Here is an 18882-nt window from a genome sequence, read left to right on the forward strand (position 1 = left end):
CTCACCCATCATTTTAGCCGGTCCTCACCCTGTCCGCAAACACAGACCTCCGCTAACCCAGCCTGAGCACACTCGCATACGCTACCACGCCGGTCAGTGCGGTGCAGTGTCGGGGGATAGAGGGGACAGAGGCAAGAGCAGTTCACAAATCACTTGCCAATGATGTGAGCCGTGGCCAGAGATCAAACTCGGGTCAACAGGTTCAGAGCACAGCGCGCAATGCTCTCACACTAACAGCCACGAGACCAATTCCTCACCCTTCCTGTTCAACACCGCAAACTCGCTCATTCACTCCCCTCACTGGCCGTCATCTTCCCTCGCCTGTGATCACTCCTCCGTTGTATCACACCTGCAAGTGCGTCGATCATCCCGCTCATTAGTTTAAACAGGCGGGAGAGAAAGTTTGCATTCGATCTTCATCATCGAGAGTCATGAGACTCAGCGAGGCTCTCCTAGGCCACCGAGCATCATAATAATAATTATAAAAGGTACACAAATAATTGATCGACGGTCAGCGACCACGCGCGTTATGCACTGCAATGCGATGAGAGTGCTTTACTGCTCGCCTCCCCAGCCTAATTGGGCACTTCGTGGAAATGAGTTTAGCGATGCCCGCACGCTGACACTGCTCGATTGGTGGTGGTGGTGCAGTCTGGAGCATTGCACACGCAGCACATCGCGGCGTGTGGCGCGCGTGCACGGGATGAGAGCCACACCAATGTATTATCTATTTACGCAGAGTTCACATCCCCGGGGGAATTGCTGACAGTAATGTTCATCACACACGCCACGACTGTTATTTATTGGGGGGGGGGACGAGAGAATACCGGGAAGGTCAAGGTCAATAGGTCATCCGAGCCAATGCCGCTGATGCCATCACAGGGCCCATCACTCCGTTCTGCCAGGTCCCACGTGTTCTTGTTAATTAATCGCAGCGTGTAATCCACGGCTGCGATGTGGATTCTCGGTCGTGTAATGCTTGGAACAATTGAGATTGAAACGATTTTTGAAGCTGCTACTCATCTGGTAGAATAGGAAAAACGCGCATACATATATAATGAGGACGACTTCACAAACACTGTACTGTCATTGTTTTAACTCCTCCATATATACGGGAAGCATTGATCCATGAACATCGCAGTGACAGGATATAGCAGATAGCACAAGAGTCACTGTATCCTGTCGTAAACAATTTTTTTCCCCATTGGTTAAGTACGTTCAAAGCGAGCCTTTGTGCCCTATTCGTAATGTAACGAATTATCCGGAATATAAGACGAACCCCGAACGTTGTGTCAATGAAGTTATACAAATCTGGTCGCTGACGCACACCGACTTGGCTATGTGAACCCCCAGGTGTTTGCTTTGAGAATACAGCGAGACACGTCCATCTTATGATACATTGTACTGTACAAGAGAATATGGTAAACCATTATCATTTAGACCGGTAAACGTTAAATGATGTGAGCATTTCCCCTCTCGAATTATCTGTGTAGAATAATCTCGTTCATAAGAATGGGCCATTGTTTACTGGTGGTGAACTGGAAGCGATTGCAATTAAACAAAGCTGCCCAAAGGGAATGAGTGGATAATGGAGTCAACGTTAAATGCGAAAAAATCCCAAATTTACCTTCACGAATCCTGCCTCGATATTCCCTTCAACAAAACCCTCCATTTTGTGTGCGCACAACCTCGGAGCCAAACACATTTAACGTTTCTAAACGAGTAAATTAAAAACATGGGCCGTTTTTTTTTTGTCGTCACTGAAGTTCCTGTGTCTGGAAGAAATTACTTTTATCCCGATGTGAGAATTCATCAGCCCAGGCTGGACCCCATTTACCTAACTGAGAGCCAAATGGATCACTGTCCAGACAGTTTTACCCTTCGGGAACCCACTATCCTACTTGGGAACATTTCACTCCCATATATAAAAAAAAAACTAGAGTCAACCATCAAACTTTATGTTACAGTATATGATCCGTTATTAATTATGCATCGACTCACGGGAGATTGCGCAGCCGTGCTCTTACGCAATCCCAACTACAACATTTACAGTGCATACACATTTCATACAGCGTCTGTGGTGACGCGTGGATTGAGTTGGCCGTTCGCTTCGCAGAATTGCCTTTGATCTTCGGTGCGTCCCTTTGAGGTGCGCCTGCTCCTCCCCCCAAAGAGCAGCGCTTCTTCTCTATACAGAGTAGCGCAGTGCTCTGCGATGTGCCGTGATCAAGGGCAGTGGCACGGCAGGGAGAGGAGGAAGCTGCACCCAAAAGGGAAGCAGATTTTAGCTGTTGTTGGCGACTGTAGGGGGGGGGGGAACCCGGCCCTTAGGGGCGGAAAGCGATGACCCACAACCCCTCAAGCCAAGTCCGTTCCACTTCCCGCGGATGATGAGACGCCGTCACCATCACGCGAACTCCCTCCTGGCGGTCATCCTCGCAGCAGGCATCGACTTGTGGCGCAGTCATCGAACAAAAAGGGCGGTGACCGCATCGCGCGGCCGTCTGGAACGCTCTTCCTTCCGATGTGAGGGAGTCGCTGGGAGAAATGCACTTTTAAATCCAGATTGATGATCTCATTTTTTTAGAACTGCGTTTTTTTTTGTTTTTTCGTCCTTCCCCCGCACGGTTGGCTACGTACGGTGCGAAAGAAGTTCAACGCTCCGTACATTCTCCCTGGGAGCCACCGCAGCGGCGATGGCTCGGAGGTTGACGGTGATACAAGAGGCGGAGAAAAATATCCCTGACTTTCTCACGAGCAACTCAAAATCCTCATGGCAGTCGCTCAACACGGCGGCTACGCGTGTTTGTGAGCCCGATTAACGTGTGGCAGGATACGGTACACTGATGTATCGCTTTACACCCACCCCCCCCCCCCCCAAAAGAAATGTTGTACTATATCGAAAACGTGCCAATTGTCTATGATCCCAAGCAATGGGGTAAAAGATGGAGACGATGTGAAGTTGTTTTATTTTGTTGGTGGTCGACGCCAAATTGACGAGATGTCAACCTCGCCCGATGTGTAGAAATGAGTGAGCTCTTGATCCGTTTTGAAGAAAGAAAGCGACGTTTCTTTGATTTAAATAAAATAAACGTTTTGAAATTATTCGAATAGGAAGAAATCCACGTGGTATCAAACGTCTTGAGTTTATAGGTGGTCCTCCAGCATTCTCTACATATTTCGGGCCCGAGTTCACACCGCAAAACAACGTGGATTTTAATTAAAGGACAGTTGCGAGAATGCCTGGGATGTTGGGAGCGGTGGCGCAGCGGATAGCGCGCTGCGCTACACAGCCGGCGACCCGACTTGAAATCCCGGCTCACGGCTAACATCAGTGACGAATATTTTAACCGGTCCTCGGTCTCCCCCTAGGTCAACTGAGCCTCAAATTAGTTTCTAGTGCGTTATGTAAACATCAGCACTGGGGAGACAAAAGCGGCCAGGCGTGGTACTGGCCCCACACACCCGCATCGTATGCCGTGCCGGCCTTCGTAGGTGCTCGCTAACAGCACTTGCCCTAACAGTCTGTTAAAGGCTGTACGGGGTATCTTTGTCTTTATTGTACGCACCTCGCCGTACAGGGAATGAATATAACCACGGGGGGCAAATGTGACAGCTGCTTCTCCGTTCGACCGACAACATGTGCGCGTGTGTGTTTTTGTTCTATCAATAAACAACACAAATAAAACATTTACAAAGCAACCCATTCACGAAAGCCTGTTCTCTTACTTTGTTGCCCTGGGGAAATTGTGCTGTGGTGGCGGCGTGATGATGAAGAGGTGCCAACTTCCATCCCCCGGCTCGTCCTGTCAGGGTGACTGGCCTCCTGGCTGTCGGGGCAGGCCCTGGCAGAGCCAAACATTTACACATCCTGTTCCTTGGCCTCGGTGATAAAAGCCCCCAAAAAACTCCTGCCAGTAACCCACCCACATTCAAGGGCTACTACGGCCCTTGACTTTTACATGTTTGAACGGGTCTCTTTAAAAATCTGATTTAATTTCAAGTACCGTCAAGTATTTGGCTAAATCGTGTCCGTGTGTCCGAACCGCTTGTCGGACTGGATAGAAGGCCAAGCCGGGCTGCGTTGGCCGTGTCGTGAGCGCTGTGAACGAGCCCTCACGACGTCTCCAATGGCGTAATTTTTCTTAAGTTTTCTGCAACCCCTTTCAGTTTGCACATAGTCACATAGTCACTTTAAGATGTTTTCTTGTTCATGTGTTTTGTGTTTTGCTTGTTGCGGTTGCACCCGATTCAAGAGCCGAATGGCTCACAGGGCTATACCAAATACATGAACTTGAACTTGAAAGGAAAATACATCAGTATATTCTGGGTTTTTGTTTATATCCAGCATGCTGTGTCCGTGCCATAAGTGGTGGTGGTGGGGGGGGGGGGTCGTCTATGCGAGGCTTGTGGGAACCTGTAACCGATTCTGCAAATGATTACCGATTCACAGATCAGTGTTTAACAATATAACAAAAACCTCTACATTTGACGACTGGTCTTAAAGAGCCATTTTTTTAAAATATTATTTGACTACCCTCTCAAAGAGACTACTGTATAAGCAGATTAGTTTTTTTAACGACATAGTTCTCAAAATGACCTTCGACATTGACATTCCTTCTCAATTCAATTATTTTCTAACCCCGACCTGCGAGGCAGACCCTAATCCACATATTTGTTTTGTATCGGATTCTGCTCGTTCTTTGTGTAGGAAGCTGGCATTTGCCAGGATATGCGGTATTATCCGGCTTATTAGACACACGCGATGTTTTCCCCGTGTGTATCTAAAGCCACAGTTAGGGGTGCGTCTTGTAATCCGGTAGGTGTGTGTGTGTGATTGGTATAACGTTATTGATACTGGGCACAATTTTGGTTGTGCATCTCAGTTTCCGGAGCGTCTTACAATTCGGTATCTCTGGAATTGTCACCACCGCGGCAGAGGCACAATGGCAATACGTTTCCTGGGTTAGATTCCCGACGCCTTTTTGTGTGGAGTTTGTATTTTTTTCCCCGGTCCCCGGTCCCCCTGTCTTGCACGAGTTTCCTACCGGCTCCTCTGACTTTCTCACACAGCGAAGCAATCCCAACGCTAACTACCTAACTTGCAGGCTGCTCAATTGGGATTACAGTACACACAGTAGCAGCAACATCATCATCACCCCGTTTAACACGTAGGCTTTCGCGACCAATATTATTCATAATCAACGTTTTTGGGTTAGATCGCGTTATCTATATATATAAAATCGCAAATCTGTCTGTCTGTCTGTGTGTGTGTCTGTCTGTGTGTCGCCGGACCATACGCAGTTTCATTGGACGAAATGTGAGGGATTTGCGAGACACGATTGGTCCGTTTGGTTTTCCACGGCGGTTGCCCCTGGCAACGGGTAGCGACGCATTCGCTGCGGGGTGGACGCCATTTTTAATTCCCGTTAAAAATATGCGCACGCATTAACACGCGACTCTGAGGTAAATTCATCAAAGTTTCACGTCCTCTTCACTCCCCCCCCACCCCAATGTGTGCAATTACTATTATAGGGTCGGTAGATAATAAAATTATAGCGATTAGACAGTATTATTGTAGCGCGGGGGGGGGGGGGTAACGGCCCCAGTACCCAGCCTCAGCCGAGTGGGCAATCTAGGCGAGGCCGGAGGCTCTGCACGGTACTAGGCCTCGACATCCCACCCGTGTCAAGCGACGACTTTGTGGTATAAACTCGATATACCCAGCGTTGCCCGGGGGGAAAATACATTTAAAATCTTCTGAAAACTTTCAAACATTACATAACAATGAAATCTGTGTATATATGTAAGGTTATTAAGAAATATATTTTTCACCTGGGCAACGCCGGGTACTTCTGCTAGTTTATTATAAATGTGTCATAACCCTCCACCACCCGACACGGCCAATCAGCCGTGTCGGGTGGTGGAGGGTTACGACACATTTATAAATAACGCGATCTAACCCAAAAACGTTGATTATGAATCATCACCCCGACTGCGAAAACTTGGCAGGACCCTCCTGCAAAGAGATCATCTTTAGACTCAGTAAGGCTTACCTGGTTGTAAAGCAAGTGTAGTCGTGATAATACATAATAACTACGTGTTAAACACGTAGGCTTTCGTGACCAATATTATTCAAAATACATTATTTTTCTCTTGGTTTAGATCGCATAAATATAAATGTGTTATTAACCCACCACCACCTGACACAGCCAATTAGTAAGGTTTGTCACTTACTAATTTACACGCTCTAACCCCCCTAAAAATAAAAAACAACCTTTATTACCAACAATGACGTGTCCCACGTGTGTGTCTGCCCACGCAGGCTGAACGTGTGGCTGGGCGGGATGCACCCCTGGGGCTTCCACGTGCTCAACGTGTGCCTGCACGCCGCCACGTGCGTGGCCTTCGCCGGCCTCGGCCGCTCCGTGCTGTGGCCCCCCGCTGCCGCCGCCACTGAGCGGCGCCTGCCCGGCGCGCCCTGGCTCGCCGCTGCCCTCTTCGCGGTGCACCCCGTGCACACGGAGGCGGTGGGACGCGCAACCCGTTAGGCCACCCACCCACCAACCCACCCACCAACTGACCCACCCACCAACTCACCTACCCACCCACCAACTCACCCACCAACTCACCCACCCACCAACCCACTCACCCACCCACCCACCCACCAACCCACTCACCCACCCACCAACTCACCCACCCACCCACCAACTCACCCACCCACCAACTCACCCACCCACCAACCCACCCACCAACCAACTCACCCACCCACCCACCAACCCACTCACCCACCCACCCACCAACTCACCCACCCACCCACCAACTCACCCACCCACCCACCAACTCACCCACCCACCAACCCACCCACCAACCAACTCACCCACCCACCAACCCACTCACCCACCCACCCACCCACCAACTCACCCACCCACCAACTCACCCACCCACCCACCAACTCACCCACCCACCAACCCACCCACCCACCAACCAACTCACCCACCCACCCACCAACCCACTCACCCACCCACCCACCCATCAACTCACCCACCCACCCACCAACTCACCCACCCACCAACCAACTCACCCACCCACCAACTCATCCACCCACCAACCAACTCACCCACCCACCAACTCACCCACCCACCAACTCACCCACCCACCCACCAACTCACCCACCCACCCACCACCCCACTCACCCGTACACCAACCCACCCACCCGAGTTGAGTCGTGGTAGAGGCCAAGTCAGAAGCGAGCCGTGACTAAAAACTAGATTTGAAGCTTTCGTGACTGCAAGGATTCATACTCTTAGGTTTTTTCGGTAAAGTCACGTAGGGAAAAAATAAAAATAAAATTAATAGAAGTAATAATAGAAATAAAATAATTAATCACGACGTTTCGGAGGCAACACAAATCTCCGTTATCAGGTGGGACCGTCACAGCTAAATTTACTGCATCAAGTGAGGCAAAATTCCAAGAGACAAGCCCTTAAATACAAGTTAAGGGGGGAGGGGCTTATCTGAAAGTGGTAACCAGGGAATGGGACGTGGGGGTGGTGGGCGTGGCTACATGAGAAATTGGCGAAAGTCGACCTGTGCAAGAGAACAAGAGATGACGGAGACTTGTGTTGCCTCCGAAACGTCCTGATTTATTATTTTATTTCTATTATTACTTCTATTATTTTTTATTTTTTACCTACGTGACTTTACCGAAAACACCTAAGAGCCGTGACTAAAAGCATTGGGCCCCCTTCTGCCGGCAGGTGTCGGGGATCGTCGGGCGCGCCGATGTTCTCGCCGGCCTTCTCTTCCTTGCCTCCTTCTGCGCGTACGTCCGGTGAGCGGCATCCGCGGGTCCCTCTCCGCTCTCTCAGTGGCTCACCGTCCGGGCCTTCTTCACGTCCTCACCAACGAGACCCGAGCACAAATACACTCGCGTTTTATGTCGATCTGTCTGACCGAGGCTGAACAGTGGCCACGTCAAATAGAGTTCAGCTCTTCAAACAGAGTTGACCTTTCTGACCTCTGTGCTGCTGCCCCTTCCCAGCCTACGTAGCATTCCCCACATACGTGACCTTAATGTGTTGTCCTTCGCACACGCTGCACCTCTGGCCCTCTGCTTGGGTTCACAGTGACATTGCTATGAATCACATTTCCCAAGACTCACCCATAGCGATGTGGAATTTCAACCAGAGGCTCAGTGCACCAGAAGCGCTGAGTGTGAGTACAGAGACGCAATGAGGAGGTGTGTTGTTGTTGTTGTAGCAATGGCCGATCTAAGCAATCCATCACAAGCCCTGACCCCTTGGCAAGTCGTGGCCAGGGCGAGGCATCTGACTGCTACTGCGTCCTTGTGTGTGTTTGTGTCATGTATGCACGTTGAACGTCTTTCGCACCGTACCTAACCAACCGTGCTAATTGGAGGTGCAGTGTTGTGTCTATGGGCAGTGTTGAGTGTATGGTTAGTGTTAGTCTATGGGCAGTGTGTGTGTGTGTACGTTGAACTTCATTTGCACCGTACGGAGCCAACCGTGCTCATCAGAGGTGCAGTGTTGAGTCGATGAGCAGGGTTGAGTCTACGGGGATTTGAGTCTATGGTTAGTGTTAGTCCATGGGCACTATGAGTGTACGTTGAACTTCTTTCGCACCGTACATAGCCAACCGTGCTAATCGGAGGTGCGGGAACTCTCGCAGGAGTGTGGGCGCGCAGGGCTCGGCCGCCAGTGCAAGCTGCTGCTGCTGCTGCCCCATCACCGAGTCCCCCGGGCTGCTGCTGCTGTCGCTGCTGCTGGGAGGAGCGGCGATGCTCGTGAAGGAGACGGGGGTGACGGCGCTGGGCGCCGCGCTCGCTTACGACGCTCTCGTGCTGAGCCGCCTGCCACCGTGCCGGTGAGGGTGAAGATATCACCACCGGGATGCCTGCCCACATTATCATCATCGGCAACAACATCAGCAAGACCATCAGCAGCAACATCAGCATCATCATCATCATCATCCAAGCCTCCCTTCCTCACACCCTCCAGCCCCACCGCTCCGCCAGTTGGATCTCTCTGGTCGTTATGGAAACAGCCCGCTGTGCACAAATGAACCACAAAGCATCGCTGAGCTCGTCAAAGAGCATCAACCATCATCCTCGCAGCAGATTTTGGCCAACCACTGAACAAAAACGGTGAGCGCATCGCACGCTCTCTGATGCGCTCCTGCGGCCGTCCGGAATGCTCTTCCTTCCCATATTAGGAAGCCATTGGGAGCTGTGCAATTTTAAAATCTCGATTTGCGTTTAGTTTGTTGGCCTTACCCCGCACCTCCGATTTGCACGGTTTGGCTGCATGTGTCGCGGAAGAAGCTCAACTTACACACGACCATCGGAGCTGAGAGATGGCGGAGGGCAGCACGGCACGGTGTCACGTGGGGAGGTTCACGCCACTGCTGCCCCCACTACTTGCCCACGCCAAATAACAAAACCTTGTTCCTCTCTTTCTTCTGTCTTCAACCCTCCTTGCTGATGCTCACAGAGAGAAGGAGACGGCGTGGCGTGCGGGGCGGAGCTGGGACCTGCTGCACGGCTACAAGCCGCTTCTGAAGCGCGCAGCGGTCACCGTACTCTGGGTGAGTGAAGCATTCCCCTGGCAGCAGTCTTCATAGCCCGGGTGCATGAGGGCAGTGGCTGAGTCTAAGCCACTGTGTGTCAATGCCATCCTCATCATCTTCCGCATCATCATCATCATCATCATCCCCGTAGTCGATCCACGTTCCCAAGTTTTTACGGACTTTATTCAAACTCACGTTGTTTGTGATTACTGCAAACGTCCGTGCCAAAATCCTCGAGCCTATCCCCACGGTCCACCATGACAGTGCAGTGTAAGACTTTCCAATTACACTGGTCAACAAAAAAAAAATTCTGGCCTGGACTTTTGCAGCTGTTTTAGTCTAATTTCAGGGTGCTGATTCCAAATCTGATCTCAGATTTGCTCTATCACATTATTTTTATGCTATCGGCATACCCGATTTTCATTGATTTTACCCGAAATTAACGCTATCACTTATGATTGCAAGTTGTTGCGAGTCAGTGACTGCTTTAGTGTTAAAATATGGTGCTGTATTTTTAGGATAGTGTGTTTATAATATAATTTTATGTAGATATCCACATTTATTTAATATTTTTCTTCTGCAGTTTTTATTGAAAATGCTATATTTGATATCTTAAAAACCTGATGTGATAGACAAAAACCGATGCCAGATTTGGAAACAGCACCCCAAAATTACCTTAAACCCGTTGGAATAGCTTATGCCAGAAAAAGTATGTTGACCAGTGTTATGGTTGAAAGCGTAAATGTATTAGCTGTGTCCATCTTTTCTGTCTGTAGCGGGGGAGCACACACTCAGTTGAAGAAGCGGTTTAACTCTGTCGCTGGCCACTTGGCGCTTTGGATTTAAATGTTGTATGTGTAGAGCGCTTCAGCTCAAGGCGTTCTGTAACACAGTTTTAACAAATCGCTCAAAGACACCCCTCTAGAACAGATAGAGACGGGCCACGGATAAACGGAGGAAAGGCTAAAACAAAATGTTAAAAGGCCACATGTTAGTTAGCTATTGTCGGGGTGGTTGGGTTACACCCCCCTCCCTTTTCCCCAAATTACCCCCCTCCCCACTCCACCGCCCCCCTTCTCATGTCAGAGGAACTCCTCCTCCTCCTCCCCCCTCCTTGTAACGCCCCACAGAAGACGTCCGCAGACCTCACGGAACTCACAGGTTACCCTGACCACACGTCGGCTCATGCGGGAACGTCGCTTGGACCCCCCTGTCCCGTCCCGTCCCGCACTAAATGTGTGCCTTGAAAATATGAACCACGAGATGCGTTGTGATGGGCCTGCGAGTTGTTTTGTTGCAATAAAATTATGAAAAAAAACAATCGTGAACAGGAATCGAGCGATTTAGATGGCAGGGATAGGTGCAAGGGTCGAGGAATGAAGTGACCGTGACAGAGGGCACGTGGGGGGGTGAGGGGGGGGTCACGGAAGGGCAGCGGGAGGGACGAGACGGAGTGGAGGGGGGCGAGGAGAGGGAAGAGGAAGGGAATGGGCAATTGACAACAGGTGGTCTGTGCTCAGGAAACTGTGATTTTAAAAACATCGCTAATGAATTCCACGTGTTGGCCATGGCGTGATCTGCAACAAGCGCTCCCAACACTACGACAAAGTCTTTGGTTTGTATTTTGCCCCAGGTGTCGTGGTAAAACGCCCGGTTATGTTTTCAACTGCTCTTCATCGAAACTGAGACCTAACGAATGCCATTCGATTTGACAGCCATACCACCGGTGGTTTTGTGTTAGGCATATTCGAAATGAACGCGACGTAGAGGTGAATGCGACACGAAAGGTGTTTGACGCTGAGAGTTCTTGCAGTGTCAGTCCTTTGGCTAATGCTGCAGAACGTGTTTCACAGATGCGCTGACATGACAGAATACACAATTTGGTAATTATCTCACTTTACGTGATATTTACTCTCTAAAGTTGGTAGAAAGTAGGAGATAAAAACCTCCCACCGTACCAGTAAATAATTTGAAAAGAAAGAGCAGGGGAAGAAGATGTTTTGCTTGCTTGATGCAAGTGGCCACTGTACCGGAGCTGGCGTGGGGTAGCGCATTGGATGAAAGACGCAAAAAAAGTAAAGAGGAGTGGGGGGTGGGGGGGCGGGAAATGCTATCCTAACGTTTTATTGGCAGGGCTTTTTTTTCCCTACTGAAGTTTTGTCTGGAGATTGTGCGCTGAAAGGAGACACTGCTGGCTGTCGCTGGTGGCGGCGTTGGGGGCGCGTGCTGTTTGTTCCTGCGACACGGCCAATGCCAGGGGGGAGATTGCGAGCACATGCCTCGCAACGCACAGCGGTGTGCAGGCGTTACGCTTTGTGGAACGTTGCATATGAGAGAAAGAGAGATTGTGGTGGATTAGACGGCACTCTGAATAGAATGGTTTGGTGGCAGCCCAGCAACGTTGGTTTCAGAGGGCCACGCTCTTGCTTATGGGACTCTCAGACCAAATGGGACTCGGTTTGTCAGAGTTAACAGATGCCGCTTCAAACAAAAGCGGTGGTCCAGAAGGGCGAGAGACTGACGGATGAACAAGACTCGGTGAAAGAGACTCTTGTCTGTGCGTGGTTTTATTACCCTTTATTAAGTGGTGCCGCAGTGGAAAGATGTGAACTACCTCACCTGGTACACGGGACGTGGGTACGATCCTGACCCTGACGCCTGGATATTTGGAGTTTGCATGTCTCTCTCCCCGTGGTCGCGTACATTTTTCTCCGTGTCCTCCTGTTTTTCCCTCCATATTTAGAATCAATTTGTGTGTAGAGTATTTGGCTGCTATAATTTTCCACGTTATAAGCCACTTCGTTGAGATTTCATTTGTGGCCAGGTCGCTTCTGAAAAAGAGAAAAATTGCTTCGTGGACCTTACCTGGTAAACTAACGACTAGTTTAGTTTTATTAAGGCTATGATTGTGACTAATACAGGGTATGGAGAAAAAAAATGTCTTGACATAAAAGTCACCGTGCAATTTTTAAACAACCATAGCCCTCGCCCCCTCCCACAGCTGGTGCTGCTGCTGGCGTTCCGTCTGGCCGTGATGGGGGCCACGCTACCGGCCTTCATCGAGCAGGACAACCCGGCCTCGTTCAGCCCACACCGCCTCACCAGGTGACGAGGAGGAGATCTGTCTGTGGTGTGTGCGTGCGCGCGCGTGTGTGTGTCTGTTTCACGCTGTCACTGGACTTGCCTCCACATTACGACGCCAAAGCGCTTTGCCTGCGATCCAGTGTCAACACTCGTTCCGTCATTCCATCGCAGGCGAACTTTAACTGCAGTAGGTGGAGGAGGCGTGACGGGAGCTTAAACAGCTCCAGGGCAGTGCCATGGTGTGGGGTAATCAGTGCTATTTAGTGTAATCATTATGTGGCTTTTTTAACTTGGACATGTATATCAACCAGTTAGAGCTGCAATTCATCTGGAAATAAATTGTCCACATTTCTTGATGAACGCTCATGAACTACCACGGCATTGGAGGTACTCAGAAAGAACTGATTTTTTTAAATCAATGCTGGGATGCTGATGGAATGTTCAGTTTCCGTGTGTGTGTGTGTAACAAACCATGAACTTATTCCATAAATAAGCATTTTATGAGACTGTACATAATCCCCCTCGAACTGGTGCGTACGGTTGGAATGATTGTCTGTGGGGTTAGCCTCATTTGTGAAACTGCCCTCCAATTTAAAAGGAACAACAACGTGTTACTCGAGCCGGCTCATCGCAGAAACAACAAGCTAAATGCAAAGATGAAGAAGGGGGTTGTTTTGTGCACTCATTAACAAGTGTTGGGTTTTAATTGATTTTCGCCCCCTCGCTGTGCAACAACAACTCCTCCGTGGCGTGACGTATGTGATATTATTTACATCATGAGACCTCCTTTGCCAGTAGCAAAATATACTAATAGGTTTTTTACCCTTTTATCTGGCACAAAACTGACACCATTTTACAAGGGATCATGTTTGCATTAACCACAATACCTGTGGTCAAAATGCAAACAAAACACAGCACTCTGATCATGTATGCAGCACTCACATGATAATGTATGCATTGTCCTTGAAAGGACTTGAAAGGACAATGCATACATTATCATTTGAGTGATCATGTTTTTTGTTTGCATTTTGACCACAGGTATTGTGGTTAATGCAAACATGATCCCTTGTAAAAGGTGTCAGTTTTGTGCCAGATTAAAAGGGTAAAAACCCTATTATTATCGTATGCATGTTGTTCACGTGCAATGCGGCTCTTGAAATATTGAGTCTTGTACCGAATTCGAAAAAAAAATGCTTTCTTGTGATTTTGATTGCCAACCCCCTGGCTTTATACAAACAATCACGCAAGCACTGCGCTCTGAATTTGGCGGACTGAGTTTGATTCCTAGTCATGGCCAGTGGTCACATCTGAACCGGTCCTGACCCCCCCCACCCCCGCTGACCCCCCCTGACCAGCGTGGTCAAGTTTGGTCAAATAACCCTACACAACGGTCAGGGCCATTGGGGGGGGGGGGGGGGCCTTCATCCAGCGGTGGATTCAAGTTTACCTTGTTTAACCAGCTGAGAACTCAACAAACTAGGGTTGTGGGTAGTCTCATTTGATTTGCGAGAGTGGATTGACGAAGGACTGTGAGCCTCTAGCGTAGTCACACCTTCAAGTGATGTAACGGGCGTTAGTGGTGTGGGTTCCCGACTTACTCCTGCCTGTGCAGGTCAGCTAAGGTGACCGCAGGCATGATGACCACAATGTACACCTTGAGGAACTGCTGACGGTTTTATTTATTTGCGTTATGCACAGAGCCCGTGCGCTATTTAGACATTAATGCATCTTGTTTTAAAAGCTGTGTTATTCCAGCCTGCGCTAGTTTTCCGTTACGGTGGGGTTTTATTCTCGTCGTTGACAGATCTGACTTAACACGTGGCTGTTGCTGCTACTGTTTGGTCGTTGTGTGTGATCGTTGTCTTGCCGTCGTGTGGCAGGTTCCTGACCTACTCCTACCTGTGCGCGCTCAACGCGTGGCTGCTGCTGTGCCCACGCACGCTCAGCTACGACTGGCAGGCCGGCAGCGTGGAGCTGCTCACATCGGCCCGCGACCCGCGCGTCCTCGCGCCCACGGGCCTGGCGCTGGGCCTGGGCATCATCGCCGTGCGCTGCGCTCGCACTCCGCAGGTATCAAAGCCGTGCACGGCGAGCGACGGAGAAAGATTCCCCCGTGTAGCCTGAACACCGCGTCGCCCATCCACCCCAACCGCAACACGTCCCAGGTCCACCGCCGTACATGCATCCCGTGTACGTGTGACCTGTACACGTGGCCCCGCGTGCGTCTCCCGCGTGTTCCTCCCGCATGTGCGTGCGTGCGTAGGTTGAGAGCGGTCAGTGGAGCAGGTTAGTGTCGCGATTATCACGCTGCGCTACGAACCCGGCAACCCGGGTTCGATTCCCGCTCGCGCCCGACACCGGTGACAGCTATCTGATCTGAACCGTTCCTGCGTCTCCCCTAGGTCGACTCGGCCTCAAATGAGTACCCAGTGCTGTGAGACAAATTCGGTCGGGCGTGGTTTGCTGGCCACCCACCCCGTCACGTGTGCCGTGCCGGCCTTCATAGGTGCGGCTCGCGGACAGCACTTGCCCCAACAGTCTTGTTGAAGGCTATACGGTGGGGTGGTGGGGGGGATCTTTGTCTATGTTTTCTTGCGTGCGTGCCTAGGTGGAGGAGCGCCGGGTTCTGACGGCGGGCCTGCTGCTCCTCGTGCTGCCCTTCCTCCCAGCGAGCAACCTCTTTTTTCGCGTCGGCTTCGTGATGGCCGAGCGTATTCTCTACTTGCCCAGGCAAGGCCTTTTCTCTCTCTCAAATAATAAAAAAAAACACGTGGAATTCCGGCGTGTGACCTCCACCGAATCGGAGTGACCCGCACCTCCGATTAGCACGGTTGGCTACGTACGGCGCGAAATAATTGAACATACACACATACACACTGCCCATAGACTAACACTGCCCACAGACTCAACACTGCCGATAGGCTCAACACTGCACCTCCGATTTGCACGGTTGGCTACGTACGGTCCGAAAGAAGTTCAACACACCTACCTGTCCAGGCAATGTCTCGTCGTCAGGTAACCGGGAGAAATTAATTAAGTTATGCAGGCTTGCACAAACCAAGGGTGGCGGGAATGTCCCGTTTAAATTCTTACCACGGGAGGCTAAAGTTACCTGGGCACGTGGGAATTCCCTAACGAGTAAGCAGTCAGCGGTTAGATGATGCCTTTTCGTTGTCCGCAAAAGCCAGAGGCGCCAATGGTAATTGCAATTCACCAGTCTTGCCCAACATCCGATCAAATTGGCTCGCGTGCAGGCGCTAGGCGGATCGTTGTAACCGTTCGTCGCAGGATTGCAAGAGACGGCGGCGGCGGCGGTGGCTTGGTGAGGCCTTCATCCAGCAGTGGATTGAGAAGGCTGCTGCAGTTGATGACATTATCATGCTCGGGATTCGCCCGTGTGACTGAGTGTCAAAGCTGCTGCTGAGCATTCAGTCGCTCGCGACGACGTCTCGATGCAAGCGACTGCAGTGCTCAGCCCAGGCTGCGGAGCGTTGTTGTGGTTGTTGTAGTTGAAGTCGTTGTTGTGTGTGGGGCTGCGTGGTGGGGAGGGTTTATTTATGCCCCGTGGCGGCCGGCCGTGGTGGTGGTGCTGGCAGACCTCCAAGCCGTTCGGAATGTCTGGCATTTCCCCTCTTCCAGCCCCCCCCCCATCGACCACAGCGTGATTTCACGTTCCCCAATTTCTCCATAACCCGGTCACGTCAGCTCTGCCTGATCCACTCATTACCTCGGTCATTCAGACGCTCGCTCACCAATTCACTCGCTCGTACAACAGAAGCACGTGATGCTGTTAGGTTTTTTCGGTAAAGTCACATAGGTAAAAATAATAATTAAATAATAATAAATGAAAATAAATCAATAAAATCACGAGATGCACGTGAGGCCGTCTCTACACTAAACAAATAAGAGGACACTTCACCACCTTCGTAAATATGTCCCTCCGTATAAAAAACACACACAATTAGATTTCACACATCCCATCAGTCAGACGACCGTCTGGGAACGGCGTAAATGCTGTGAAGAGAGAGTGTGAGCGAATGATCTGATCCCTTTGGAGGCCCCTTGTAACAAAGTCACTGTTTTGGGATCTGCAACAGCCTGCGAGATACGAGGGCATAACGGGGGAGGCGAGGCAGCGGGAGGTGCGAGAGAGACGCATGTTTAGCGGGGTGACATCTGGCAGCGAGCCCTGAGTCTGCTGATGAGTCACTGTGTGTTGAAACCAGCTCAGGGTTCGTTTCGTTTGCGCCTGAATCGATGCTGCTGCAATTGTGCACTCCCAGAAGGCACTGGGGGGGATGGGTTGTGTAAGGAATGCTTTTATTCATGTTGGGGAGTTATGTAGACGTTGCGTCTGCTGATTTATTTCGCGACTTATTGAGCTGCAGTCTTGGTGCCTCTGCGCGTGCACAATGTGTCACGTGAGCAGAAATGAATGAAACCAACAAACATGCGCCTGAGGGATACAGTCCGATACAGTCATCAAATATTACCCTTACCCACCCTCTCCCTGCACACACACACACAATCACACAGCACAAAGACAAAGATCCCCCGTATAGCCTTAACAGACCAGTGGGGCAAGGGCTGTTAGCGAGTAGCACCTATGAAGGCCGGCACAGCACACGAGGGGGTGGCTGTTCAGCACCACGCCCGGCCGCCTTTGTCTCCCCAGTATCAATGTTAACTACACACCGCACCAGGTACTCATTTGAGGCTGAGTCTACCTAGGGGAAGACCGGTTTAGATAATCATCACTGTGTCGGCCGTGAGCGGGAACACATTTTTTTTTATAACGCAGATGCGAATTGGATATAACGCGATCGAGTTAACAGAACTACGTCGCAACACGAGTAGGAATAAGCGGTCGTACGGCTGCCTCGGCGTAGCATCGCACAGGGCGGGATGCTGCTGGATACTTCTGGATGCTACCCACGCGCCCTCAAGTCTTTGTTCAGCCTGCGCGCGCATCTCGCGTGTTACCGCGGCCCTTGCTCTACCCCACATCTACGCAACGCGAGCTTTCCCACAACGCGGCGTTCCTCGGGGAACGCAACAGGAAGAGCAGATTCACGATGTCGCGTTGCGCCGTCTCACCCTCCCGCCCTGCCCGCAGCATGGGCTCCTGCCTGCTGGTGACGCATGCGCTCACCTCGCTCTACCTCCGCGTGGGCTCGCGAGCACGGCCGCCCGTCGCGGTGGCGGCGCTCTGCCTGCTGGCGCTCTTCGCCGCCAAGACTCTGCAGCGTAACCAGGTGTGGAGGTCCCGCGAGGCCCTCTTCAGGTGAGCGAGCGCTCCTCCTCCTCGTCCCGATCCTCATCCTCCACGTCCCGATCCTCCTTGTCCGATGCATGCGTGTTGAACTTCTTTCGCACCGGACGTAGCCAGCCGCGTTGATCGCAGATGCGATCCTCCTCCTCCTCGTCGTCCCGATTCTCCTCCTCCACGTCCCGATCCTCCTCGTCCGATGCATGCGTGTTGAACTTCTTTCGCACCGTACGTAGCCAACCGCGTTGATCGCAGGTGCGATCCTCCTTCTCCTCGTCGTCCCGATTCTCCTCCTCCACGTCCCGATCCTCCTCGTCCGATGCATGCGTGTTGAACTTCTTTCGCACCGTACGTAGCCAACCGCGTTGATCGCAGGTGCGATCCTCCTCCACCTCCTCGTCGTCCAATCCTCATCGTGCCTCTGTTCTCATCGTCTGCTCGCCGCTCTTTGCTTCACTCGGTTATTTTGTTCATTGGTACGCCGTGTTCGGTCCAAAGATATTATCTGCGAGTCGACTTTAGGGGCCGGGAATTGACTTTAATTTGTTACGCTGAATCATGTCTGCGCGCGGTATTTTGTCTTCTTTTTCAATTTGTGTCATCCCCATGCACCACCCGAGGTCGGAACTTCTGTTTCCAGAGAGACGTGTCTGTGAAGTCACCCTTGAGTGTACGCGCGTATCGTACGCGCGTGTGTGTGTCTGTGCGTGTCTGTGTGTGTCTGTGGGGAGCGGTAGTGTCGCGGTGAGCGCTACGCTTCACTACGAACCCGGCGACCCGATGTTCCATTCCTGCTCACAGCCAACACCAGTGACGATTATCTGAACTGGTCATGGGCCACCCCTGCGTCAACTCAGCCTCAAATGAGTACCTGGTGCGATGTGCAAACATCGCCACTGGGGAGACAAAGGGGGCCGGGCGTGGTGCTGGCCACCCACCCT

At 51.1% G+C, this 18882-nt stretch overlaps 1 protein-coding gene across 2 annotated transcripts in view; it reads left to right on the forward strand.

The window, feature by feature from the left end:
- Positions 1-18882, forward strand: part of TMTC1 (transmembrane O-mannosyltransferase targeting cadherins 1) — a 29479-nt gene that overhangs the window by 1432 nt on the left and 9165 nt on the right. For both annotated transcript variants that reach the window (XM_078856434.1, XM_078856435.1), the window contains exons 2-9: positions 6326-6530; positions 7761-7834; positions 8692-8886; positions 9513-9606; positions 12590-12693; positions 14553-14742; positions 15281-15402; positions 17789-17956. In XM_078856434.1, the coding sequence (XP_078712560.1) occupies positions 6326-6530; positions 7761-7834; positions 8692-8886; positions 9513-9606; positions 12590-12693; positions 14553-14742; positions 15281-15402; positions 17789-17956 (1152 nt within the window). The remainder of the gene's footprint in view (positions 1-6325; positions 6531-7760; positions 7835-8691; positions 8887-9512; positions 9607-12589; positions 12694-14552; positions 14743-15280; positions 15403-17788; positions 17957-18882) is intronic.

Source organism: Lampetra fluviatilis, chromosome 5, assembly GCF_964198595.1.
Source record: "Lampetra fluviatilis chromosome 5, kcLamFluv1.1, whole genome shotgun sequence".
Classification (NCBI taxonomy): Eukaryota; Metazoa; Chordata; class Hyperoartia; order Petromyzontiformes; family Petromyzontidae; genus Lampetra; species Lampetra fluviatilis.